We start from the raw sequence: 27,477 nt of genomic DNA on the forward strand, positions 1-27,477 counted from the left end.
GTGCTATGGGAGTTCGGTGGACTACTGGAGTACCAGCCGCAATTGGGGAAGTGAATGAGTTTCAGTGAAAGGTTGCTTCTCAAAATCAGCACACTGATCGGGTCACCCAGAGGTCCACAGCCTCTACGTAGTGGCTGTGCTGAAGTCAATGACTTCCATGAGTTTAAGTGAAAGGTTGCTTCTCAAAGGCGAGGACTTGCCTGTTTCATTTTCGCAGCGAGACAGGCAGCTGCAGTAACACTCACAACCACACACACAAGGACAGCTTTTGCACAGAGGCTCATGAGTTCAAGTGACAGCTTACTTCTCAAAACCATACTTCGGGATCAGGGAGTACGTCTTCCACTCCCAGGGCACTCCAAAGGGCGACCCGTGGACTGCTGGACTTTACCTCCCTCAGTTGGGGAAGTGAATGATGAGTTTAAGTGAAAGCTTGCTTCTCAAAGACGGGTTACAGCAGAAGGGGAAGAGGAAGAGGATGAGACTGAGGAGAGAGAGGTTGCTTCGGAAGTCTATGGCTTTCATGAGTTTCATGAGTTGAAGTGAGTGCTCACTTCTCAGGAAAATTAAACTGTCCGTACACACTAAGTGGCTGTTCTATGGGCGATCGGTCGACTGCTGGAGTACCTCCCACACATAGGGGAAGTCCATGAGTCGAAGTGAAAGCTCACTTCTCAGATAACTTGAATTGCGAGACTGGGGAGAGACGCTCGGCCAGCTGCTGCAACTAATCCTCCTCACCCACATCCTGGTGGAACAAAGCATCCACCGAGAAGTGGCTGTGGTGAAGTCAATGGCTGTCATGAGTCGAAGTGAAAGCTCACTTCTCAGGAGGAAACTTAAACTGTCCCTATGCACTAAGTGGCTGTGATATGGGCGTTCGGTGGACTGTTGGAGTACCAGCCGCAATTGGGGAAGTCCATGAGTTGAAGTGAGTGCTCACTTCTCAGGAAAATTAAACTGTCCGTACACACAAAGTGGCTGTGGTATGGGCGATCGGTGGACACCTGGAGTACCACCCGCACATAGGGGAAGTCCATGAGTTGAAGTGACAGCTTGCTTCTCAGGAGGAAACTTAAACTGTCCCTACGCACTAAGTGGCTGTGCTATGGGCGATCGGTCGACTACTGGAGTACCACCCGCACATAGGGGAAGTCCATGAGTTGAAGTGACAGCTTGCTTCTCAAAGACAGGGTTACAGCGGAAGAGGGGTGGGACGAGACCGGGGAGAGAAGCTCGACCAGCGACTGTTACTTATCCCCACATCCTGGAGGACCACAGCATCCACAGTAGTGGCTGTGGTGAAGTCAATGGCTGTCATGAGTTGAAGTGAGTGCTCACTTCTCAGGAGGAAACTTAAACTGTCCCTGTGCAGTCAGTGGTTGGGGAGAGAGGCACGGCCAGCTGTGCCTCCACCGTAGGGGCTGTGCTCAAGTGTCTGAACTTGAAGTCGAAGTGAGAGCTCAAAATTGCTCCATATGAGACTGGGGAGAGAAGCTCGACCAGCGACTGCTACTTATCCCCACATCCTGGAGGACCACAGCATCCGCAGTAGTGGCTGTGGTGAAGTCAATGGCTGTCATGAGTTGAAGTGAGTGCTCAATTCTCAGGAGGAAACTTAAACTGTCCCTATGCAGTCAGTAGTTGGGGAGAGAGGCACGGCCAGCTGCTGCAACTAATCCTCCTCACCCACATCGTGGTGGAACAAAGTATCCACCAGGAAGTGGCTGTGGTAAAGTCAACGGCTGTCATGAGTCGAAGTGAGTGCTCACTTCTCAGGAGGAAACTTAAACTGTCCCTGTGCAGTCAGTGGTTGGGGAGAGAGGCACGGCCAGCTGTGCCTCCACCGTAGGGGCTGTGCTCAAGTGTCTGAACTTGAAGTCGAAGTGAGAGCTCAAAATTGCTCCATATGAGACTGGGGAGAGAAGCTCGACCAGCGACTGCTACTTATCCCCACATCCTGGAGGACCACAGCATCCACAGTAGTGGCTGTGGTGAAGTCAATGGCTGTCATGAGTTGAAGTGAGTGCTCACTTCTCAGGAGGAAACTTAAACTGTCCCTGTGCAGTCAGTGGTTGGGGAGAGAGGCACGGCCAGCTGTGCCTCCACCGTAGGGGCTGTGCTCAAGTGTCTGAACTTGAAGTCGAAGTGAGAGCTCAAAATTGCTCCATATGAGACTGGGGAGAGAAGCTCGACCAGCGACTGCTACTTATCCCCACATCCTGGAGGACCACAGCATCCGCAGTAGTGGCTGTGGTGAAGTCAATGGCTGTCATGAGTTGAAGTGAGTGCTCACTTCTCAGGAGGAAACTTAAACTGTCCCTATGCACTAAGTGGCTGTGCTATGGGCGTTCGGTGGACTGTTGGAGTACCAGCCGCAATTGGGGAAGTGAATGAGTTTCAGTGAAAGGTTGCTTCTCAAAATCAGCACACAGATCAAGGACTCCATTTGATCCCCGAGCTATCTAAAGGGCGACCCGTGGACTGCTGGAGTGTAACCTCCCTCACCCTCAATTGGGGAAGTGAATGAGTTTCAGTGAAAGGTTGCTTCTCAAAATCAGCACACTGATGGAGTCACCCAGAGGTCCACAGCCTCTATGTAGTGGCTGTGCTGAAGTCAATGACTTCCATGAGTTCAAGTGAAAGGTTGCTTCTCAAAGGCGAGGACTCGCCTGTTTGCTTCTCAAAAAACCATACTTCTGGATCAGGGAGTACGTCTTCCACTCCCAGGGCACTCCAAAGGGCGACCCGTGGACTGCTGGAGAGAGGCAGCCTGGCTAGTGGTGGTGGTGGTGCCAGGCATTGCCTTGCCCCCTGCTTGCACCTCACCTAAACGTGCAGTCAATCATGGACAAACGGTTGTAAACCGCCCAGAGAGCTTTGGCTGTGGGGCGGTATATAAATGTAATTAATTAAATAAATAAATAAATAAATAAATAAATAAATGGAGTCTTTTGGAACTGGGTGGAAAACTATCCGGATGAGTTGACTAAGCTGTACCGGACGCCACAGAAATGAAATGAACTCAAGTGCGGTGCTTTGCCCTCACAGTCAGTCACACACACGCACGGTGACAAACTCTGCCTAGTGCCTACAGAGAAAAAACCAGCCTGCCTGAACTGTAGTGTGCCTGCCAACCCAAGGAGGGGTGGAATTAAAGGGAGCCTGCCTGTCACTCCCACGAGGGCTTGAAGGTGGGGTATCCCAGCAGGGGGAGATTGCCCTTCAGAAAGACCAGCTGCTCCACCAAGTCCGGCTCCAAGCGAGAGCGGTGAGGGGTCACTATGTCGCCCGCCATAGAGAACACCCTCTCGCTTGGAACACTGGTGGGTGGGCAGCTGAGTCGATCCATGGCCACCCGCGCCAGGTCCGGCCAAATCTGAAAACGGGATGACCAGTAGGCCAGGGGGTCCATGGAGGAGTCCTCGATGGGCTCTGACAGGTAACGCTGCACGGTGGTTGCAGCGTCATCCTGGCTGGTGGCTGGGGAGGGTCTCTGCCCAAACACGGTGTGCAGAGCCTCTTCCCAATACCCCTCGCCTGTGCTGCTGCTGGGAGGGATGCAGGTGAGGCTGCTGCTGGTGCTGCTGGTGCTGCTGCGGGGAGGGGTGGCCTGCTCCTCTGCCTCACTCTGCCCCACCCTCTTGGCCCATGCCGCCCGCACTTCGCCCACCAGCGTTTCCACCCAGTGCTGCCTGCTATTTGGCCCACAAAGCCCATCCTTCACACGAGGGTCGCACATGGCTGCCAACATGTGGACCCTGTCGGTTTGGATGGGCTCCAGCCTCCGCGTCACGCCGTCCCTCAGCCTAGTCACCGCTTCGCGGACCTCGGGCTCGAAGCGCCTGCCGGTGACGGGATCCCTGTACTCCAGAAAGTCGCCCATCTGTTTCTGGAGATGCCTGCATACAGGGATCACCTGGCTGAGGAGGGCAGAGCTTTTGCTCAGGGTCTCGGTGGCGTTCAGGAACGGCTTGAGGACCGCCACCAGCTGGGACATGGCGTCCCACTGCTGCTTGCCCAGGTGGTGGACGCCCATGTCCCTGACCCTGAACAAGTCGTGGATGGCACGCTGTTGCTCCACCATCCGCTCCAGCATCAGGTAGGTGGAGTTCCAGCGTGTCACCACATCCTGCACTAGCCTGTGCTGCGGGAGATTCAACTCCTCCTGCTTCTCCCGCAGCAAGCGACTGCCCTTGACGCTGTGGTGGAAATGGCCTGCCACCTTTCTGCAGCTCTCCAGGAGGTTACGGATCCCGGACAGGGGACCGAGGTTGGGCTTGCTGCTGCCCATCCCAAGGCCATCCCTCACCACCAGGTTCAAGACGTGCGCGATGCAGCGGACGCCCTCGAATCCGCCGTCGCGCACCGCCTTCACCATGTTGGCTCCCCCGTCCGTGACCATGTAACCGCGGGTGACCTTCTGCCCAGCTAGCCACCCATCCACCATGCGGTTCATGGCCTCCGTAATCTCCCCTGCCGTGTGGGACTGGTCCATCACTTGCGTGTGGAGGAGGGCCCAGCAGTAGCCCTCCTTGCCAGTCCCTGTAGTGCTGGATCCTTCCTGCCCCACGGCTGCCCACCAGTGTGCCGTCAGGGACAGGTAAGCGTGCACTCCGCCCTCGCTGGACCAAATGTCCGAGGTGAAGTGCACCATCCGTGCCTCTGCCTGGCACAGACGACCCAGCACTAACTCCCTGCAGGAACGGTACAGGGAAGGCACCACCCGCCTGCTCAGGGTGGTGCGACACGGCAGCTTGTAGTATGGCACCACAAGCGCCATCAGCCTCTTGAAGCCTGCGTTGTCGACGAGGCTGAATGGCTGGTCGTCCAACGCCACCATCTCACCGATTGACGTGGTGATCTGGGAGGGCGTTGGAAAACGCCATCTTGTGGTTCCATACTTCCCCCACCCCATTTCCGGCAGGGTTGCCTGCCTAACCCTTGTGGGGATGGGAGATGGAGAGCTGAGACTGGAAGTGCCAGCAGCAGCAGCAGCAGCAGCAGCAGCAGCAGCCGCCGCCTTCGGCTTTCCCCTGGAACCAGTCGCCTTGCCCGCCTCTTTCCCCAGCAAGACCGACTGGTGCTGCCTCTTAAGATGCATCTTCATGCTGCTGGTTCCATAATGCCCTGTCGATGAACCCCTGCTTAGGCTGAGTTTGCAGTGGCGACAGACAGCAAAGCGGGGATCCGCTCCCAACTCAAAGTGGTCCCACACGATGCTTGTCTTTCGTTTCCGTGGTGACACCACCAATTGCCCGCCTGAGCTCTCTGGTGTTGCCACAGAAACAGGGGTGTGGGATGAGACTGGGGAGAGAGCCTCGGCCTGCTGCTGCTCCTCCTCAGCCCCCACATCCTGGAGGCCCACCGCCTCCTCCTCCTCCTCCCCCCCCTCCACTGTGCTGAGGACCTCGTCTAGGTCCATCATCGGGCTCGTGGGCTGAAAGGAGAATGAAGGAGTTGGGGATACTCCTCCTCCTCTAATGGCACTGCTGCCACGTGCCTCTTGCAAACGGGCACTTTTCCCATTCCCACCCTCAAAAAGAGAACGCCGGGCACAAGTTGCAGAAGAGAGTGGCTCTGCCTGCTGCTTGTCCTGCTTCTGTTTTGGAGCAGTCAGCCAAGGAGTTGCCCGTTTGAGTTTCACAGGAGGAGAGGAAGCCTGCTTACTGCTGGCAGACTGAGCCTTGCTGCTTTCAGCACGCCTGCTTCCTCTTTTCATGATGACTAACAAAATATTAATACTACTAATACTATGTATAAGGTACTACTAAGAATATGTATAAGAAGATATAATATGTTTAAATGTAGGGAAATGGGACAAGAAGAATAAAATATACTACTACTAATATGTATGAGAATATACTAATATATATATATATATCTACTACTAAGAATATCTACAAGAATATAATAATATGTTTAAGAATATTACTAATAAATGTAGGGAAATGGGACAAGAAATGGGACAACCACTACTATAACAAGAACAAAATATGAATACTACTACTACTAATATGTATGAGAATGTATACTAATAGACTACTAAGACTATGTCAAAGAATATAATATAATATGTTTAAGAATAGGGAAATGGTGTGCGTATGCTTTCCCCAAAATGCTCAATCTGTGGCTGCCTGTTGAACTTGACAAAAGCAGCCCACTCCGTCGAAGTTACACAGAGAAGAAAAAGAGAATCCAATTTTTTTGGTATATTTGGTATATAGAAGATAGAAGGAAACACAATCAGGATTTAAGAGAGGGGAGGGGGGAAAAGAACCAACCACTACTATAATATGTATGAGAATGTATACTAATAGACTACTAAGACTATGTCAAAGAATATAATAATAATATGTTTAAGAATAGGGAAATGGTGTGCGTATGCTTTCCCCAAAATGCTCAATCTGTGGCTGCCTGTTGAACTTGACAAAAGCAGCCCACTCCGTCGAAGTTACACAGAGAAGAAAAAGAGAATCCAATTTTTTTGGTATATTTGGTATATAGAAGATAGAAGGAAACACAATCAGGATTTAAGAGAGGGGAGGGGGAAAAAGAACCAACCACTACTATAAGAAGAACAAAATATGAATACTAATATAATATGTATGAGAATATATACTAATGGACTATGTGAAAGAATATAATAAAATATGTTTAAGAATATAAATGTAGGGAAATGGGACAAAAAGTGTGTGTATGCTTTCAAAAGAAAGCTTTCACAAAAGCAGAACAGTCAGGCTTTAATACAGGGAAGGGGGGGGCAACCAACCCAACCACACACTCCAAAATTCAAAAATAAAGTTTATATTAAATCAAAGTAAGGGGAAAACACAGGGCAAACTAAGCTACAAGTCAGAAAGAAGCAAACAAACACACACACGCGCCAAACTAAACCTATATTAAATTAATCTATCTCCAAAGCAGGAGCACTAGCTAAGTAAGTGTTCCCTCCACGAACGCCAACCCACAAAGAGACACAAAACAGAAAGTTCTCAGGGTGGGTCTGCCTTAGTCCCCCCTCCAACGCTGGGATTGGAGGAGGATGCTTTCTGAGGAGATCAATTCTCATCAGGATTGGGAGTTGAATGTGCCTGTCATCGCTTCCAAAAAAAAAAAAAAAAAAAAAAAAAAAAAAACCCAAACCCCGATTTTTAAAAAAATATTGCACGTGAACCACAGCACGCAGAAAGTTGAGAGTGGTCTCAAAATGACCCCCATCCACGACTCTCTGTGCACAAGAATTTTCAGAACGATAGCTTAAACCCCCCCCCAGTTATCCCCGATTCTTTCCCTCAATGCAATCCTATGGGCGAAAAGCCGAAACGGAGCCCCGCGGTTGACCCGATTTTTAAAAAAATATTGCACGTGAACCACAGCACGCAGAAAGTTGAGAGTGGTCTCAAAATGACCCCCATCCACGACTCTCTGTGCACAAGAATTTTCAGAACGATAGCTTAAACCCCCCCCCAGTTATCCCCGATTCTTTCCCTCAATGCAATCCTATGGGCGAAAAGCCGAAACGGAGCCCCGCGGTTGACCCGATTTTTAAAAAAATATTGCACGTGAACCACAGCACGCAGAAAGTTGAGAGTGGTCTCAAAATGACCCCCATCCACGACTCTCTGTGCACAAGAATTTTCAGAACGATAGCTTAAACCCCCCCCCAGTTATCCCCGATTCTTTCCCTCAATGCAATCCTATGGGCGAAAAGCCGAAACGCAGTTTGAGCCCCGCGGTTGACCCGATTTTTAAAAAAATATTGCACGTGAACCACAGCACGCAGAGAGGTGAGAGTGGTCTCAAAATGACCCCCATCCACGACTCTCTGTGCACAAGAATTTCCAGAACGATAGCTTCAAAAACAACGTAGTTATGCGCGATTATTTGCCGCAATGCAATCCTATGGCGAAATGTTTTCAAGATGGCGACCGGAGCGCTCCGCCTGAACTCGGAGCTCCGAAAAATGGTCGCTTCTCTTCGCCTTGCTTCTAGGGGGTCCGCGGTCCGCTCCTACTCCGCCTCTGGGTAAGGCGGAGCAGGCCAATCCGCTACTGCTTCCACGCTCTAATCGGAGCGGAGCACATCCCTATTGCTTAGTACTTTACAAAGATCCCCCCACCCCCATATACTGGCTAAGTAGCAAAATCCACTGGGCTCGAACAAATGGACTCCCAAGCTAATGTGTGAAAATGACAGCAATTATCTGATACAAATTGATAGTAAAGTAACTTTTTTTCTTATAGTATTGTAATTCTAAGGGTTTACTTTTATTTTATCGTTATGCTTTGCTAGGGTAGTCTGGTGCCTAATATTCTAAATCAAAAACAAACAACTAAGCAACTGCTAGGGCTCAGTCTGTGACAAGGTTCAGCACTGGAATCAAGTGCATGTGGCCTCCTGGCCACAGCTTCTACAACCCTGGATTAGAGAAGTCCTCAGTTAACTTAAAGGGTATTGTGCTTCTTACCTTCTGAGTCTTTAGTTTTAGGCCTTTTCACACCCTCAGACAAAGTACAATTCAACTGCATTTTATCCATACTGAGCTGCTCCTGGAAGTCTCCATTACAAAAATGGCCAGCAAGTCTGCAGAATCTGCCTGGCAAGGCAAAAGCCAGTCTTTTGCAGAATCCACAGGTCAAGATCAGAAAAAATGTTCAGGGCGTTTTTAAAAAGCCACATTACATAGTTAAAAGCTCCCAATGGAAAATATCCTGGATTCAGAAAACACACGGTTCAACAATCCATGGTTCAAAAACAAGCCATGCTCAAACACTGAGTGTGGGTGACCATGTTTGAGGACAGCCTCAATGTGTCAATTGCATGGAAGAAGAGGTGCATGGAAGAGCAGATGCCATCTCCTGTGAGCCTCCTTCATTGAAATTACACTGCTCACATGAGAGAAGTGATCTGCATAGTAAAATGCTGTAGTAATATCTGCACTGGCTCTTAGTACAAATAGCAGCAAGTTTGTGAGGCTCTGGAGTGCTTCTCTTATGTTTTTAATAAGTGATGCTAAATCACAGATAATGTCACTCCCATGATTTTCATTAACTAAGCCTGCATCAGCTTTGAAGTCAGAGCTGCTAAGGATCATTTAAGGTTGAGAAAAGTGTCTGAACGATGCAGAAGTAAACTTATTTTGTTTTGCTTTCTGTTGCAGATCCGATCCGATTGCGACAAAGATCAACCAATTCGATATAAAATAACTGGAGTGGGGATTGATCAGCATCCCGTTGGAGTATTTGTCATAAATCAAAAGACTGGAGAAATTAATATAACAAAAATTGTAGATCGAGAGGCAAATCCAGAGTTTACTGTAAGTCCTAACTGTATGCAAAATATATCCTTCTTTTGTTTAACAATTTATGACTAGAATATGTGAAAGATACCTTTTCCCATTGGAGCCTGCTAACTTACTAAGGTCATCTACAGAGGCCTTTCAACATCTGACATAGGTCTGGGAGGAACCAGAAAGCAGGGCCTTCTCAGCAGCTGCACACAAACTCTAGCCTGCCTTAATCCCTCTTGAATGGCATTCTGCAATATGGTAAAAACATTCCTTTGTAGAAAGGTTTTAGAGGGCACATAGTTTCCATTGTGCTGTTGATTTTTCTCCGCTGTGGCATTCTAGTGATTATGATTTTATAACATGGGTGGCTGTTTGCATTGTTATTAAGGAGCTTATTATTATTTTTTCTGCTGCTTTTACTCTTTTTTATGGTTATTTTGAATATTAATCACTTATTACTGCCTTGAACTTGTGAGTAAGGGCAGGAACTGTGTTATTAATAACAATAAAAATTCTTGCAGTATTTATAAATTAGATGAAAGTCACTTATTTAACAAGTGAATGGTTTTCAGTACTTTGAACAGTCCTTTTCAATGAAGGTTTTTTTCCCCATTTCTTCATCCAGATTAACTGTTTTGCTATCAATGCTATCACTGAACAATCTGTGGAAACAAAACTTGAACTTCGAGTTCGAATTCTGGATATAAATGACAATCGACCAATATTTACGCAAACCATGTTTTCAGGGTCAATAATAGAAAGCAGCATGGAAAGTAAGTACATTGTTGCCATTTCTGTTATAACTGCAAGTAAAGAGAAGAGAAGTGAGTGCGTATGTATGTGTATGTATATATGTGTCTGTCTGTATCATTTCCTATTTCCTAAGATCTTTGAAACGTAGGCCAGGATGCAACACTTTTTAGGCTGCGATTTTATACATACTTATTTGAACTCAATGAGACTTACAGACATGCAAAAATGGTGCTGCATGGCCCATTTATGGCCCATTTATGACAATAGGATAATTAAGCTTCTGTTTAACTGTCTCATATTGTAATCAGTGGCACTTAGAAGTGCTTACCCATGGTTGGATTGCATCTCTTGACATTTCAGTCCAGTCATTTTCTTGCTATTACATGTGAACTTTACAAATAATATATTCATCATCATAGAAAGCTTACCTTGAGATGTGGAAATCACCAAATAAAAGTTTTGTCCACTCAAACTTTCCCGATTAAAGCAGTCCCCAATAGTCTTCAGCAATAGTAATTTGGATTGTGTACCTGGCTTACAAAAGAAGAAATTTGTTCACATTGGTTCAGTTCAAATGACACGATAACCAACGGTGGTTTAAGTAGTCAACTGTTAGGTTATTGTGTGGTCTGTCAAGCAAAAACCACCCCACGGTTGACTATTTTCCCAAAATAACCAATGGAGGAAAACAACGCTCTGCAATGTTGACTAGTTGCACAATTGTTGGTTAGCATGTTGTCTATCAGGCTCCATAGATTATTTCAAACCGTTGAGTTGACTATTTCGGCAGCCTACAGAGTCCCCTGGCAAGAGCAACCAAAGCAGTAGCTGCTGCTCTATTCGAGCCAGCAGAACTTGCAATGGCTGATGGGAGGACTGGGGGGGGGGAGAGGGTGATGTAATGTGTCAATCAAACACACAGTTGACTAATATACAACTCGATGTTGGCCTTAATCCACACCACAGTTGATTTTAATCATGTTATCCCCTTGATAATCCACCATTACCCCCTTGATAATCCACCATTGACTATTGTGTTGTCCAAACACAGCCATCAAGTATCTTATTAAAATAAACTGCTCAAAGATGGCCTGTGGTCTGCTTCAAAAGTTTTCCACGATATGTATTTGAGTAAGGTCATGCTGCTGTTTCAGGCCAATAAACCCGTGAAAGACCTGAACTGAAATGGTTCTTTCCAATTTTATTACCATATAGAAGGGAAGCAAAATGAGAATGGACCATCCAAGTCCTTTTGTTTCAACTCAAGTGACCTCAAATGTGGGTGTGCAGACTTAGCTTCCAGGTTGTCACTGAGGTTTTAAAGGGGGGGAAAGTTGTCAACTCTGACCCAATTCACACAATTAAACAAGCATACGGGCTTCCAGCTGTTCACACACTTCTGGATTGCTAAGCAACTCAAGAATTTTCCTGGGTTGGTCTCTGAGACTTACAAACCTGAAACTCTGAGTTGCTGAGGAAGAAATAATTCAGAGTTATAATCCAAGTGTAAAACTCTGGGCTATTTCTACTTCAAACTAGTGTTCTGGGTTTGGATGTCATGGAGAGCAAGCTAAGAATGGGATCGGAAATGGGCAAGCAATTGGGAACCAGCATGCTCACTCCTGCATGCTCTGAAGCAACCCATGGTTAACAAACTGTGTTTGTTAATCGTGTAAACTAGATCCACCTGTCTCTCCACTCTTTTAAAAACATCCTCTCTGTTCCATGTGGAGAGAGAAAATATGTGTGTGTTCTGCAGGTGGCCCTGAATTTATTTATTTATTATTATTTATTACATTTTTATAGCACCCAATAGCCGAAGCTCTCTGGGAGGTTCACAAAAATTAAAACCATTAAGAACATAATAAAACATCCAACAATCTAAAAACCCAAATACAAAATACAATATAAAAAGCAGATATACTAATTGTATATCCTTACAATTAGAGTGAAATCAGAGGAAACATTTTTTAAAGGCCCAAGAGGTGTAGAGAATGGAAAATCTGTCCCCAGTCTTCTCCCCTGTCCAACATGAGCCAGCAGGGTTTAGGAAGAGGCAGTTTCTTTTTCTGTCATGAAATCTACCTACTTCCTCTTAGGACTGCTCTGATAGTATCTTTAAAAATTAGAGAAATAAGGAACAGGCTAATCTATTCTGAGATTATTTGCAAGAATTTCAAGCTACAGTCACAGTACCTTCTTGTGTATAAATGGGGGGGGAGGGGAGGGACCTAAGGAGACCTTGTGAAGTGCTGAGGGATTTTACTGTATTCAGTAGTATACAAATGCCACAAATAAATAAATAAAATAAGTAATGAAAATCAATATACAAACATTTAAACACTGGTTTCTTCAGAGAAATTTCAAAATCCATACTTGTTATTGAAATATCACATTTCTTTTGTGGCAAAGCACAGTACTGGAGATTGAGGAATTCCTGTGAAGTTTACCTCATATTTTATTTATTTATTTGAGAGAATTTAAGGAAAATATTAAAAATGTTTTCTGTTCTATATTTAGCAAAAAGAGCTAAAGAACTTTAAAAAATATGGTATTTTTGTGGCTTTAACAAAGTGAAGTGAAGCTTTTAATCTTTTTGGGGGGATCTTTTACTTCTTTTCAGATACATTGGTGATGAAAATAACAGCTACAGATGCAGATGAGCCAAATAATTTGAATTCCAAAATTGCCTTCAAGATTGTGAGTCAGACTCCTTCTGGTCCATTCAAGTTTATTTTGAACACAGAGACTGGAGAACTGCACATTGCAAATGCCCTTGACAGAGAGGTAAGACAACAGACATCCCCCTCCCATCACCACCACTTTCCTTGTTGCTCCAGGAAAAATGATATTATGTGTGTGTGCACCCGAGTTCCAAGCAGTGAGAATTTCCAGAGGGTTCAGTGCTTATCCAGGATTCAGCTTCCTTAGAAGGTCTATGGAGACTTACTGTATTTTTGTGATACAAGATTTATTTACACATATGGACTGAGCATAAGATGAGGTTTACAGCATTACCCGTCCAATAGATTTCTGCTCCCCATCAAATATCGGGGGGGAGGGCGATAATACCATAAGATTTCTTGCAGAGAGCAATGGCAGCTCTCTTTCTCCGTTTCACATCCCCAGACTCGCAGGGCTGGAAGGCTCCTTGAAATGAAATCTAGTCTGATCCCCTAGCTTAGAGCAATATTGTAGTTTAAGTGCTTGAACAATCTCATATTTACGTTGACTGCAAGAAAAAAAATAATTCAGGAAGAACCAGAAAAAGATGAGGGGTGAAAGACACAAATATGCATAAGGCTGCCACCCTATGCATGTTTACTTGAGAGTAAGTTCCATTAAACTCAGGGCACCTACCGTATTTCTTCAATTCTAAGACTCACTTTTTTTCCCCATATAAAGATCTCTAAAAACGGGGCGTGTCTTAGAATCGCAGGTACGTTTATTATTTCTTAGAATCAAAGCATTTTTTCTGTTGGTGATACTGAAATTAGTGTGCGTCTTACAACCGATGGCGTCTTAGAATCGAAGAAATACGGTATCTCTGTTATGTAACATCTGATTGCAAAAATGATTTCAGTGAAACAGGAAAGAAGGCATTCCAAACATGTCCTACTTTTCTCAATACCTTGCATAAAACACTTTTTTTCATGATGAGAAAAAAAACCCCATGCTTTATCAAAGTGTGCTTTATTATTTACTAATGTGATCTTTTAAACATTTTTCACTATTTTACTTTCTTCCTTCTTCCCTTCCCCCAATGCTCATTTAGGAACAAAGTAAATACACTCTAGTGGTGAGAGCCTCAGACAGGGATGGAGGTCCAGGTGGAATATCATCCGAATGTTTATGTCAGGTTACCGTTGAAGATGTAAATGATAACTTTCCAATGCTTTCACAGACCTCGGTAAGATTGACAGACTGAAGTTGCATCACCAACAACAATCAGTCCCACATTCTGTAATAGCTTTCTGGGGTGGGGTGGGGTGGGGTGGGGGGAGGGCAGGCAGTAGTGAGAAAGTGAGATCTCTACAGGGGTGAATTTTTATGCCCTCAGAAGCCAAAGTAGCAATGGGAGCAATCTATGATTATCAGCCCACCCTTTTCCCTTCAACAAAATAAAATGAATAGAAAATATATGAAGCTTTTTATCTGAATTTCACTGAAAACAACAGTTTAATAATGCATTATAACAAGGATAGGGAAACTCTGCCCTGCGGACTAACTTGGGTCATCAGGCCAGCCTATGCAGCCCACAGGGCCTCAGGCAAGGCCCCTCCCCTAAGCCCCATCCCCTCAGACAGGAGAGTTGGCAGGAGAACGATGAAGGCATGGTTCAGTCCCCTTCGTTCCTCCATTGCCTTCTGATGGAAGAGTAGAGGGGACTGAGCTGGGTTAGCTTTGCTCCTCCCCAACATTCCCAGTATGGGGAATGCAAGAGAGGAGCAAACTCTTGTACATTTCTGCAAGTCTGCTTTTGCACTAATGTGCTAATGTGCACTTGCACAAATCTCCCACCCCCACCCCGCCCAATAAAGAACTGGTCCGTAAACCTGCGGAATCCATGCAGCTCTGAAAAAGCCAGTCCACTGCAGAATCTGCAGGTCGTATTCGCGGATTTCTCCAACATCTTAAAATCTCTTCGCTGGCTGCCAATTAGTTTCTGGGCAAAGTATAAAGTGTTGGTTATCACCTTTAAAGCCCTACATGGTTTGGGTCCAGGCTACCTGCGGGATCGCCTTGTCCCGTACAATCCGCCCCGCACACTCAGGTCCTCTGGGAAGAATTTACTCCAAACAACAAAAACAAGGCTGACAACTATTACCCAGAGGAGCTTTTCTTCTGCCGTTCCCAATTTGTGAATGGCTTGCTGGGAGAGATTCGTCAACTTAACAGTCTTCCAGAATTTAAGAAAGCCATAAAGACTGATCTCTTCCGGCAGGCCTACCCAGCTGAATATTAAGATGCCTTTTTTTAATGGTGTGCTGCTTTTAATGATGCACTGGTTTAAAATGTTTGAATTAGTTTTATGTACTTTATGGTGTTTTTAATTGTGTTGTGCCCTGCCTCGATCCAGAGGGAGAGGCAGGTAACAAATAAATAAATTTATTATTATTATTATTATTATTATTATTATTATTATTATTATTATTGAACACATTGTTTGAAAAACATGTACATTTGAAAACTGCACAAGAAAAAGTATACTTTTGAAAAATGTGCACATACATGCTTTAAACAACGAGACGAAAATGCATACATTTCAAAAATGTGAACAATCGATGCCTGTATTTGGGAAAGGACTCACGAATTTTATTGCAAAAAAAGAAAAAACAGCTTGCAATCTGATATGGACATGAGTTGGAATGAGCTTTCAAGTGGAAGGCAGAGAACCCCATGAGCTCTCAAGATGTGCTGGTTTGCATATCCCTACTTGTGGCCACATTCCATACAGCACCTGTATCCATGCAAGTGCGAAATGATGATTAGTGTGGATCCTTTGTGTTCATAGCGAGTTTTAAATCACAGTGGCAACCATTTGCCAAGCGTCTTTCAACATTAAAGTTGCCTCGAGTCTTATACGTTATTTTCTTTATTTTCTAGTATTCAGTATCAATAATGGAAAATTCACTCAGTCAAGAGCTGCTGAGGTTACAAGTATTTGATGCAGATCAAGAGGGTACAGATAATTACTTTGCAGAGTTTTACTTTATCTCTGGAAACGAACAAGGCAATTTTGAAATCATACTTGACCAACAAACTAATGAAGGTATCCTGAAGGTTGTAAAGGTATGGATTTCAAACATTATTTCACTACCCCTGAAACTCAGAATATGATTCCGTGTCAGTGTGTGAAAGTAAGAGAATCTTATCTGCCCAATATTCTTGTCTGGGCTGAATAGGTTCACAGATGCAAGCCAAGCTGGGTCCGTCTCAGGGATCCGTCAGGCCCCCAAAGTGCCAGATTTCCTCATGATGCACAACTCTAACTTGGGCCTCCAGCAAAAAAACTGGATGTAGGGGTACCCTGGCACACAGTTCAGGAACTAGTGCAGTAGAGAGTATTGCCTGCTGTGAGCTAGTTGACTACCCACTTTTAAAAAACCAACATCTTCTTTATCCACAAGCACTCCAGCAGTCAGTTGTTGAAAACCTAACTGCACAATAATTCCAGAAACCAGGGAACTTTACTGAGTTTTTCCCCACAAAATTGAAGCTATAATTTGAAAAATTAGATCATTTATGGCCACGGTTTTACACAAATCAAGTTTTGTGCAAAAAAAACCAACAACAACCTTCCCAAAAATTCTGTGAATTGGCCCTATTCGTCCTGCACCAAGTCAGGTCAACTGCGGATAATCAAGCTGGAGTCCGGGGGTGGGGGGCAAGCTGGTGAAAACTCACTGAGCTCTACCACCACTCCAGCATCCCTAATCCAGGTAGCCTCCATGGCTAAGGAAAGCTTTTCATCAGCTAAGGCTGAAATGACCGCTGTGGTGTCTCCTGGACAGAGATAGCCTGTCCACAGTTATTCATCCTCTGACAGCATCTAGGATTGTCTCCTGTAATGTGTTCTGTGTGAATGTATATATGATTCTGAGTGAAACAGTGATGGATGCCTTCAGTTGAAAGTCAGCATGGTTTAATATTTAGATGCTATCCACTACATCAACCTTCCCCAGCCTGGTACCCCCCAGATATGTCTGACTGCAATACCCATCATTCTTAGCCAGCATGACTATGCTGGCTGGGAATGATGGGAGTTGCAGTCCAACACATTTTGAAGGCACTAGGTTGGGGAAGGTTGCACTATTCTATACTGACTCACGATCAGAGGCACCATTAGCATGTCTGAATAGTAGTGGGAAGACCTGGGTTCAGATGTCCACTTAGCTATCAAGCTTAGGGGATGGTCTTGGGACATTCACTCTCTTTCAAACTAACCTACTTTGCACACCATCCTGAGCAGCTTGGAGGACAGTGGTATAGTATAATAATTTTAACCCAACCAAAAAGGAAAAGAAAAGAAAAACTGTGCCTTGCATATGAAAAGTTTGGGAAATTCTGCACTATTGCCTATGTAACTAGCTTGAACTTTTACTGGATCTTTCATACATTATTGGCACAGAAGTGTACATGTTGTATGTTTCAGTAGGTTTGGGGCAATAAGGAATCAAGTATACTGCATGTTATTGGGATGGTTTCATTATAGTTATTGTATTTTAAATTGTAATACTTTATTTTATTCTTTGTGTACATACATGCACATATATTGACACACATGCACACACAAAACGTACTATCCACACATGGATGGTACAACATCTTTTGTGCGTTTCGATATATATGAAAAATGGATACATCCCATTTCTTTCTTTCAGGAAATTGATTTTGAACAATTTTCAAGCATACCTCTGAGTATTCGTGTGCAGAACATCGCTCCTTTCCATTCTTCAATATCTTCTCAATATCAAGCTCAAGCTACCCAAATTACGGTACAAATAATCAATGTTCTTGAAGGACCAACTTTTAGACCAAGTAAAATGTCTGTTACTGCATCTGAAGGCTTAACAAGTCAAAATATACTCACACATAAGGTTACAACGGTCCAAGCCATCGATCAGGATACTGGAAAATTTGCAACCAATGTCCGGTAAGATAGCCTTGTGGTGAAACCCATGCATTCATCTTGGCCACAATGAGACATTAACTTTTGGGAAGAGGAAGGCACTATAGTTTAGGGCACAGAGGTTGGCTCTCTAAACTGACTTTCCCCTATTTTTGAATTTCAGTTTTTCAAAGATGAATGAATGCTTTTATGTAGTTGCTACTTGAAGGACTATGTTTGCCATTTTGAATTGCACAATACTGTTGAGGGCCTTTCCAAATGAGGAGATTGTAACAGAATAAATTCACAATTGGTATCTACCTGCTGTGGGGGATCCACATGTCTTCCCTTGAGGCCTTTGCTGCAAGAATATTACACTTCCCCAGCATTCATACTGTTGTATTTGGTTTCTCCTGCTCAATCTTAATGTCAACTGCCTTTACAATAGTGCAGCATGGCATGTGGCAGTCTGAGTGTCCCATTGGCCTATTGAAGCCTTTCACAACCTGGTGCTCTCCAGTCGAACTACAGCTCCCATCTTCCCCAGCCAGTATGGCAGTTATAGTCCAACACATTTGGAGGGCAGCAGATTGGGGAATGCTGACCTATTGGGTAGTGTCTGCAGTGGGGAGCGACTCAAACAAAACTTATGGCCATGTGTATGAACAGCCCAGAGAGCTTTGGCTATTGGGCGGTATAGAAATGCAATAAATAAATAAATAAATACAATTTCTATTGCTTTTCTCTTCCTAAGTTTTATGTCCCTCAGGGCAAACCTACACATTTTCCTTACTCCGGTGTAGCTATGTGCAGTCCCAATTCAGACTGGGTCCAGCTTGTTCTAGGAGAGTAGGATTAAACCTTCCACCTCACCCATTTTTCCCCAATCCAGCAGAGGAGGGTTCCCCCCCTTTTTTTTTATTGTGAATATCAACAAAACAGAAAATACATTGTGTAAAGTGGGGAGAACTCCTGCGGAGGAGTTGAAAAAAAGAGAAAAAGCCTCCATTGACTCCAGTTGACACTTCAACCCCTTTTTGATGGATGTTACAAGAAATGAAGAGGGTAGAAGCCTTTGCATGCATTTCTATTTTCTTATTTCTCTGTGGCATTAAAAGTGGGAACTCAGGATTCTCACCCACAGTGAGATCTATGAACCCCCCACATCACCTTCTGCATGTTACAGCAAAAGTGCCAAATGCAAAAGTGAGGGTGTGACTGTACCTTCTGCTCTCTTTGCTTCTTGTAGCATCTTCTTGCTTTGCTTCTTGTAGCATTACAGCCAGCCAGCTCTGCCATCTTTCTGCTGTCTGTCTTGTTTAGATGGCAGGACCAGGTCACTTCTGAACTTGTTTTCAGTGCACTTTTGCCCATTCCAATCTTTGCCAGTCCAAGTTGGAGTTTATGTGCACATGGCTCTCTCTAGAATGCAGGGGCTGGGGTTTGTAAAAAATGGGGAAAGGAGTTTGAAGTGATTATGGAAAGAAACAGGAACAGACAGTGAAGAAAGTGTGAAAAGACCTGATCATGATGACATGCCTTCTTTTTGCCTTTCATTTCCTTTTTGGTAGGCAGGAAACTACACAGGAGAGCTCCAAACACAGATTAAAACAGCAAACAGGATGCTGTTGTAGTTTAAAAGTAGTAGCAGGATGTGGCATCTATCCTGATGTGAGGACAGGGAGTGTTTAATGGGGGGGGTGAGTTAGAGGGAAGAGAAGGTGCTTACCATGATCAGCAGGGCCGGTGCCAGACTATTTTGCGCCCTAGACAGGTGAGCTGCTTTCACCCACCCACCCCCTCCCCCATCCCAGCGTACCTGGTTCGGGGCGCCATCTCATCCACCGAGCTGAAGCGAAGCCAGGATGCGGGGGTTGGGGAGCGGGCGTGGCTTCACTTTGGCTGGGTGGGCACCCAGCCAAAGCAAAGCCAGGACGTTCGGGTGGGGGGGCTGGCAGGCGGGCGGCTTCAAAACGGCGTGCCCGGCCAGAAGCCACTGTGGGAGAGCGCCTTCCAGGTGCAGCGTTCGGCACCCCCCTTACCTTGGCGCTCTAGGCAGCCACCTGAGTGGCCTCTATGGTAGCGCTGGCCTTGATGATCAGTCAGAAAGTCACTTCATATGATGCCTCTGAGTTGCTAATTAACAAAAGACGGTGTACTGAAATAATTATAAAAGCCAAATGCACAGAGCCAAGTGGTAGGATTCTGGACAGTACCACTTCACATTCAAGGGGAGTGTCATATGTTTTTTAATCCATTCACCACCCCACCAGTTCCCTGCATGTTAAGCTCACATTTCAGGGAGAGGGCTGCACTAAACCTTCCCTGATGTGCTACATTAAGGGGATTTTTTTTTAAAAAAAAGGGGGAGCACATTCAAGAATGTGAAAGCCTTCCCCCATCTAAAGTCCGAATAAGTACTGTCCAGAGTTCTCCAGCTTGAGTCTACCACCTGAACTCTTCCTGCATAATGTGTAGAATGGCTCTAGGTTTTGGTGTAACCGGTATAATGTTCTAGCCTAACTGATATAATAGTCTGACCAGTCTCACATATCATTATCTTCCTCACTGACATTTTATTTCTGTGTAAATGATGGAACAATCTGAGGAGCATATCTCTTCATCTTAAACATATTGAGCAAATTAAATTGATGAGTTTGCATTAGCAAAACTCTGGTGTTTGCAAGAATTTGAGCATGTATGAGTAATTCTAACCATTTCTGTTGGTCAAAACAGCTATCAGATGGGACGTGATCCAGCTGCCTGGTTTAATGTCAACCCAACAACTGGCCAGGTGACTTTTAGCAAAGTGATTGATCGGGAATCCATCTTTGTAACCAACGGGGTATACACAGCAGAGGTGCTAGCTATTTCTAGAGGTAAGAAAATAGCTCCTTTCTTTTTCTTCCTTGATACCCTCCTCGATCAGACCAAATGCCTATCTATCCAAACATTGGCTGAGTTCTCACAACACAACAACCCACCCTGTAAAATAAGCTACACACTGTGGATTGTTATCAGAACAACCCATTATGAGCCTGACAGACAAACCGGCTTACTGTGGGTTGTTCTCACCGCCTTCACTCCTTGGTACTCCATCCAGCTCCGCCATGTATCCCAGGGGTTTTGGCAGCAGGACCCGTGTTGTCTGCTGCAAAGTCTGTCCGTCCCCACATGGTTGGACCATGAACCTGGTCATCTTTGAAATTATTTTTTGGTGTCCCAACAACATTCATGTAAAATGGCCCCAAAATTTATTCTTTAATATTTTTTCAGCCTCAGGAATGTGCGCAAATGTCTTTGTAATTTTGGATGTGTGTGATTTTTTGCAATTGCAGAGGTGTGCAATTGTGGCTGTCAAACAATATATAGCCATGCCTTGTCATTACCTTGTATATTTCAGCTGTCAAAATGGACAAAGTTTACTAGAAAACACAAGGTAATTGAGTGGATTTCTGCCGCTCTTGCTGAGCAGCTCACTAGCCGATGCCCACAACCCACGATGGGTTGGCAGTGTTGGGTTCAGATGACACGCCAATCCATCGTGGGCACAACCCAAGCCATGGGTTGTTAGGGTGGCTTATTGCCTACACAAAAGCCACACTGTGGGAATCAGTCCGGTTCGCATGACACAACTCTCCATGGCTTGTCACCCACGATGGATTGTCATGTCGCATTTATTTATTTACAATATTTATATACTGCTCCATATCTAAAATAGTATGAACCCAGTCATTCTGTTCAGATGCTCATCAAGCAAACACCCTTCTGCCTCAGCTTCCAAAGACTAACTGGGAGCACAAAACATCTGTTGCCCAACACAGCAATGAAATATGTAAACACAGAGAAACCCCATCTATTCGAGCACACTGCCACTGTAGCTTTGTTGATGCTTTGGAGCAAACTTAGAGCTCTGGCTGGCCCAGAACACTGTTCATATTGTTCTCAAACCTTAATGTCTAACATATCCTCTTTAAATTGGCCTCAAATTGGGGGGATACAGTTGTAGATTTTTGCTGATCAGCCACTCAGCATTTAACAGCTGTTTAACCTGTCACTCAACCACTAAAACCTACCATTTTCTCTCTTTTTTCTGGATACTTTCCTGACTTGCACAACTTGAATTCTGCAAAATATACCTCAGTATACTATTTTATGTTCCACTGCAACATACATTTCCTTGCATGTTAATAAGTGGTAAAATTCGCTTGAATTGTTGTTTTCTTCACATGGATATATTTTATTACAGACAGTCCTTTCGGAACAGCCACTGGTACCATTGTGCTTACAATTCAAGATATCAATGATAACTGCCCAGTTGTAACAAATGAAATCAGACGAGTGTGTGTACAAAATCCATCAGTAGTAATCACAGCTAATGATCTAGATGGTAATCCATATGGACCACCTTTTAAATTTTCCATAGTGGCTCAGTCTCCAGGAAGTTCGTGGGATATCAGAATAGTGAATGGTGAGTACAGTTCTTTGTTGATCTTGTCATTTACCATATTATTCAAAGTTTGCCCACCTTTCTGAATTTGCTCTTTCATCCAGTGCCCTGTGCCATTTCTGGACTAACCATGGAGCCCCTTTGGTTCATGAGGCAACACACCATTCCCCCCTGCCCCAAATGAAATTGCTACTCTGCAGGCAGATGTTAATAAATACAGCATGGAATCCACTGTGTTTATAATGTGATCAAGTACCACACACCAATGCATAGTGTTGTAAATGCAGGAAAAGTAGGAGTCTGAAAGGTCACAGGTGTTTTTACATTTGTGTTAACAATGCGAGCACGTGCCACAGTACAGTCACACTGGTCGTCCTACCATTTTTTCTAACCATCTCCAATAACTGCATTTGCATCTTTACAGCTGTGCAGGACAGTAGGTTTGAAAATAATCACATGTAGCGCATAAAAGTGATATGGGGGAAAATAGAACGTTGAAACTGAGATAGCATCAGGACAATGGCTTGGAGAGTAAGGCGACCATATGTACATGATCGTATCTCAGCATGTCTTTCAGATATCTCAGCTTGGTTGCTTCATCATCATTTGAAACTTAACATGGCAAAGACTGAATTGCTTGTTTTTCCTCCTAAACCTTCTCCTCATCTCTCATTCTCTCTTACTGTCAATGATGTTACACTTACTCCAGTCAAGAAAGCTCATAGTCTTGGCTTTATATTTGATTCCTCGCTCTCCTTTATTCCTCATATTGAGGCAGTAGCTAAATCCTGTCGTTTTTTCCTATATAATATTGCCAGGATTCGATCATTTTTATCCGTCTCTTCTGCCAAGACTCTTGTTCATGCATTGGTTATTTCTCAGTTGGACTACTGCAAACTTCTTCTCACTGGCCTTCCTTCTTCTCACATCAGTTCGTTGGTTTCTGTTCACCACTCTGCTGCTAAGATCATCTTCTTGGCTCACCGCTCTGACCATGTTACTCCACTTCTGAAATCTCTTCATTGGCTTCCAATTCACCTCAGAATCCAATACAAACTTCTCCTGTTAACCTACAAAGCTTTTCACTGTCTAGCTCCTTCCTATCTTTCCTCTCTCATCTCACACTATTGCCCCTCTCGTGCTCTTCGCTCCTCTGATGCCATGTTTCTCACCTGCCCAAGGGTCTTTACTTCCCTTGCTCGGCTTCGTCCATTTTCTTCCGCTGCCCCTTACGCCTGGAACGCTCTTCCAGAACATTTGTGAACTACAAGTTCAATCGCAGCTTTTAAAGCTCAGCTAAAAGCTTTTCTTTTTTCTAAAGCTTTTAAAACTTGATTTTGATCTGACTTTTATACTGTTAGTTTTACTCTACCCTGTGCCTGTTTGGTGCATTCTCTTCCCCTCCTTATTGTTTTATTATGATTTTATTAGAATGTAAGCCTATGTGGCAGAGTTTTGCTATTTTATTGTTTTACTCTGTACAGCACCATGTACATTGATGGTGCTATATAAATAATAATAATAATAATAACAACAACAATAAAGGAGGACAGGGCTTCAATATCTTTAACAGTTGTATTGAAAGGGTAATTTCAGCAGGTGTCATTTGTATACATGCAGCACCTGGTGAAATTCCCTCTTCATCACAACAATTAAACCTGCAGAAGCCCTGCCCTCTTTTGTATCTGTTCACGCTAGGCAGGGCTCCTGCAGCTTTAACTGTTGTGATGAAGAGGGAATTTCACCATGTGCTGCATGCAGACAAATGACACCCCCTGAAATTCCCTTTTCAATACAACTGTTAAAGAAAGAGAAGCCTGTCCTCCTTTTCATATGGTCAAACTATAGGGGAGTGCATGATGTACCATGCAAATGAGCCAAACATTATAGCTGGTGTAACTACCTAACATAGCTAGCTAATGTAGATTGACCCCATTTGTTTGTTGGGTGAGTTTGTAAGGTTCCTTTCACACAGCTGTGTGTGCATGTCCCACCACACTGTGGATGGGAGCAGGTCCTAAAAATCCTTTGCACAAGAGGGCTTTCCTCCCCTCCACCCACCCCTCTCACCTTCTCTTGCTGTTCTTTCCACTCACCCCCTTACAGAATCCAGCAGTGGTTATTTCTGGATTCTTATCAACTCCAAGGCAGAGGGCAGGGGGTCTACCCAACACGGAGAATCTGGGCTGAAAAGTGGGGGGAAATCTAGTTCATGTGGATCAAATAGAGGACCAAGGCCTCATTGTAGCAAAGACTCAGTGGAACATAATTTAACTTTAATTTAATATAAGTGTCCCTTACAAGCCTTAATTAATTAATTAAACAGTTCTCAAAGTTATTGCTAGAGGCTATGCAAGCTCCTCCTTGAGTTGTCCAAGCATGAAGTGGCTGCAGAAGAGCTTTCTCCTGCTCTCCAACTTCTCATTGATCAACAGAATCAGAGTAGCTCTAGGGTACCTGCCTTCCCTCACTTATGTCAGCTGACAGCCAGTTCTTATAAGATATTTCTGATATCCTGGTATATGCATCAGCTGGAAGAGTACAGAACAGATAAAGACAGAAATCGGTAACAGAGCTGCAGTGTGTTTCAAGAAATAAACAAAAAATGTTATTTTATTGCAACCAGGTGGGCACTGAGAAATTAATCATACAATCATAGAATAGCAGAGTTGGAAGGGGCCTACAAGGCCATCGAGTCCAACCCCCTGCTCAATGCAGGAATCCACCCTAAAGCTTCCCTGACAGATGCTTGTCCAGCTGCCTCTTGAAGGCCTCTAGTGTGGGAGAGCCCACAACCTCCCTAGGTAACTGATTCCATTGTCGTACTGCTCTAACAGTCAGGAAGTTTTTCCTGATATCCAGCTGGAATCTGGCTTCCTTTAACTTGAGCCTGTTATTCCGTGTCCTGCACTCTGGGAGGATCGAGAAGAGATCCTGGCCCTCCTCTGTGTGACAACCTTTTAAGTATTTGAAGAGTGCTATCATGTCTCCCCTAATACAGACCCATCTTTCCTCCTAAGGACTCTGGGGCCTTAGCTGACCGGGCTTTATCATGGGCGAACCCCGGGATCATCCCTGTGCATCCACATGATGCACAGGGGATCCCAGGATCAGGGAGGAATGATCCCTCCTTGCCCCAAGATAGAGCCCTCTCCAATGGGCCTGCTTTTTCTGTGGTCCCGAGCTGAGCCCGAGACAATGGAATGTGTGGACCGTTGCCGCGGTTTGACCCGGCCCCACGTGATTATTTGCATGGAGCTGGGATCTGCGCATGGGGCACAGCACTCCTCAGGACCACTTCGCCCATCAGGGTTAGGGTGGGGGGAGCGGGGAAACTAAATTAAATTTTTAAAAAACACTTACCTTCAGCGCACAAGCATTCATGAGCTGCTTCTCCTTTAAAAAATAAAAATGGTGGGCGCGACACCTCTGTTCCTGAGGTCGTCACGCCTCACATGTAAACGGAAGAGGGATCTTGTGTTAAACACAATGTGAGATCTTCCCTCCTCTGTCCTAGATTATAAGGTAAGTTTAGCTAAGGCCTGGGTCTCTTGAGCTTTTATAAGCAACATCATGCTAATTTTACTCAGGAGCATGAACTGCATCTGAATAAAGAGACTCCAAAGCAGAATGCCAGTGTGGTGTAGTGGCTAAGGTGTTGGACTGGGAGTCGGGTTCTAGTCCCCACTCAGCCATGGAAACCCACTGGGTGACTTTGGGCCAGTCACAAACTCTCAGCCCAACCTACCTCACAGGGTTGTTGTGAGGATAAAATGTAGAGGAGGAGGATGTACACCGCCTCGGGTTCAGTGGAGGGGAAAAAGGGAGGATATAAATGCAATAATAAATAAATATTCTCTTTCTTCCCCTACTCAACAGATACCTCGGCAGCACTATACTCCAACAATATTCAATTTGTCATTCATGAGGTCCAAATTGAAGTGTCTGACAACAGTGGCAGAAGATGTGAAATGCCACTGGTAGTTCCTTTGCAAGCCTGTCACTGTGATTATAATGGAAACTGTGTTGAATATGCTACTCAAAGAATCAAAGTTACTATTATTGGTGGTGGTGCAGGTGGTGGAGGAGGAGGAATGGGTGGTGGTGGTGGTGGAGGAATGGGTGGTGGTGGAGGAGGAATGGGTGGTGGAGGAGGAGGAATGGGTGGTGGAGGAGGAGGAATGGGTGGTGGAGGAGGAGGAATGGGTGGTGGTGGTGGAGGAATGGGTGGTGGAGGAATGGGTGGTGGTGGAGGAGGAATGGGTGGTGGTGGTGGAGGAATGGGTGGTGGAGGAGGAGGAATGGGTGGTGGTGGTGGAGGAATGGGTGGTGGAGGAGGAGGAATGGGTGGCGGAGGAGATGGTGGTACTGGTGTTGGTACTAGTGTTGGTTCTGGTGTTGGTACTGGTGTTGGTACTGGTGGTACTGGTGGTTATGAAGGTAGTATTAATGGTGGTATAGGTGGAGGAGGTGTTGGTGGAAGACAAGCAGGTGGAATAACTGGACTCAGTCCTGCTGCCATTGGTCTCATGTTTCTTGGAGGATTAATATTTGTGTGTAAGTATTCCACTAAATTAGATGTATTATGTCTATTTTGTTTGTTTTTTAAATCTGCTTGCTTTTCAAACATAAGACCTCTGTTCTCTCTTATTTAACCTTTTTCTATATCATTACTGCTTTCATAAAGTTAGCCTATGCACCTTCCCATGAAATAAGTAGGGCCAGACCAAGCCCTAGGATATATTACTCCCTTGGCAAGAAGGGCCATCAGTGCTTAACCCCCACCCAGTCAGTTTTGCAGCATTGTCAAATGTGTAGCTTGTGCAGAACTGCAAAACCTAGCAAAATCAGTGTGTGTTCTGCTGATGGACATCAAACTGGAAATGGAAAAAGAAACGTATTTCAAAGCTTATTTGTGAAAGTTCATTTTTTTATAGATAGCACCCAAGCAACCTGTAGAAGTTTGAAAAAATGGTTAAAAGATGTCCACTAATTTTTCACCCTGGTCCAAGCTAAATGCAGACAGTGCACTCAACAAAAACTGTGTCCTTTCAGCTCAGCACCCAGGGCAAGTCTCCAATTCACCCACCCCTAAGGCCAGCCCTGCCACTAACTATATGTTTATTCACACACATATGTATACACATGTATATTTACAACCAAGCCTTGAGGGCTGGCTGTCAGGGCACCTGCTATGCCAGTGAGAGAGATGGAGATAGATTGAGTTCCAGCCCCAGTGGGGCAGGTTGTCTACTTGCATCAAAGTGATATCCTGGAACTTTGTCTCAGCTTACTTGTTCATGCAAAAGAAGGATAGTTAAAAATAATGTGTTGTTCATAATGCTTATCTCCGTAACTCCAAAGTGGTCA

The 27,477-nt window shown here is 44.7% G+C and overlaps 1 protein-coding gene across 1 annotated transcript in view; it reads left to right on the top strand.

Moving 5' to 3' along the window:
• LOC134401577 (desmoglein-1-beta-like) overlaps positions 1-27,477 on the top strand; it is a 51,433-nt gene that overhangs the window by 16,049 nt on the left and 7,907 nt on the right. The window contains exons 4-12 of the mRNA XM_063130669.1: positions 9,164-9,319; positions 9,918-10,065; positions 12,669-12,832; positions 13,821-13,955; positions 15,653-15,838; positions 17,431-17,702; positions 20,394-20,536; positions 21,907-22,128; positions 25,987-26,664. Of these exons, the coding sequence (XP_062986739.1) occupies positions 9,164-9,319; positions 9,918-10,065; positions 12,669-12,832; positions 13,821-13,955; positions 15,653-15,838; positions 17,431-17,702; positions 20,394-20,536; positions 21,907-22,128; positions 25,987-26,664 (2,104 nt within the window). The remainder of the gene's footprint in view (positions 1-9,163; positions 9,320-9,917; positions 10,066-12,668; positions 12,833-13,820; positions 13,956-15,652; positions 15,839-17,430; positions 17,703-20,393; positions 20,537-21,906; positions 22,129-25,986; positions 26,665-27,477) is intronic.

Source organism: Elgaria multicarinata, chromosome 7 (assembly GCF_023053635.1).
Source record: "Elgaria multicarinata webbii isolate HBS135686 ecotype San Diego chromosome 7, rElgMul1.1.pri, whole genome shotgun sequence".
In the NCBI taxonomy this organism is placed as follows: Eukaryota; Metazoa; Chordata; class Lepidosauria; order Squamata; family Anguidae; genus Elgaria; species Elgaria multicarinata.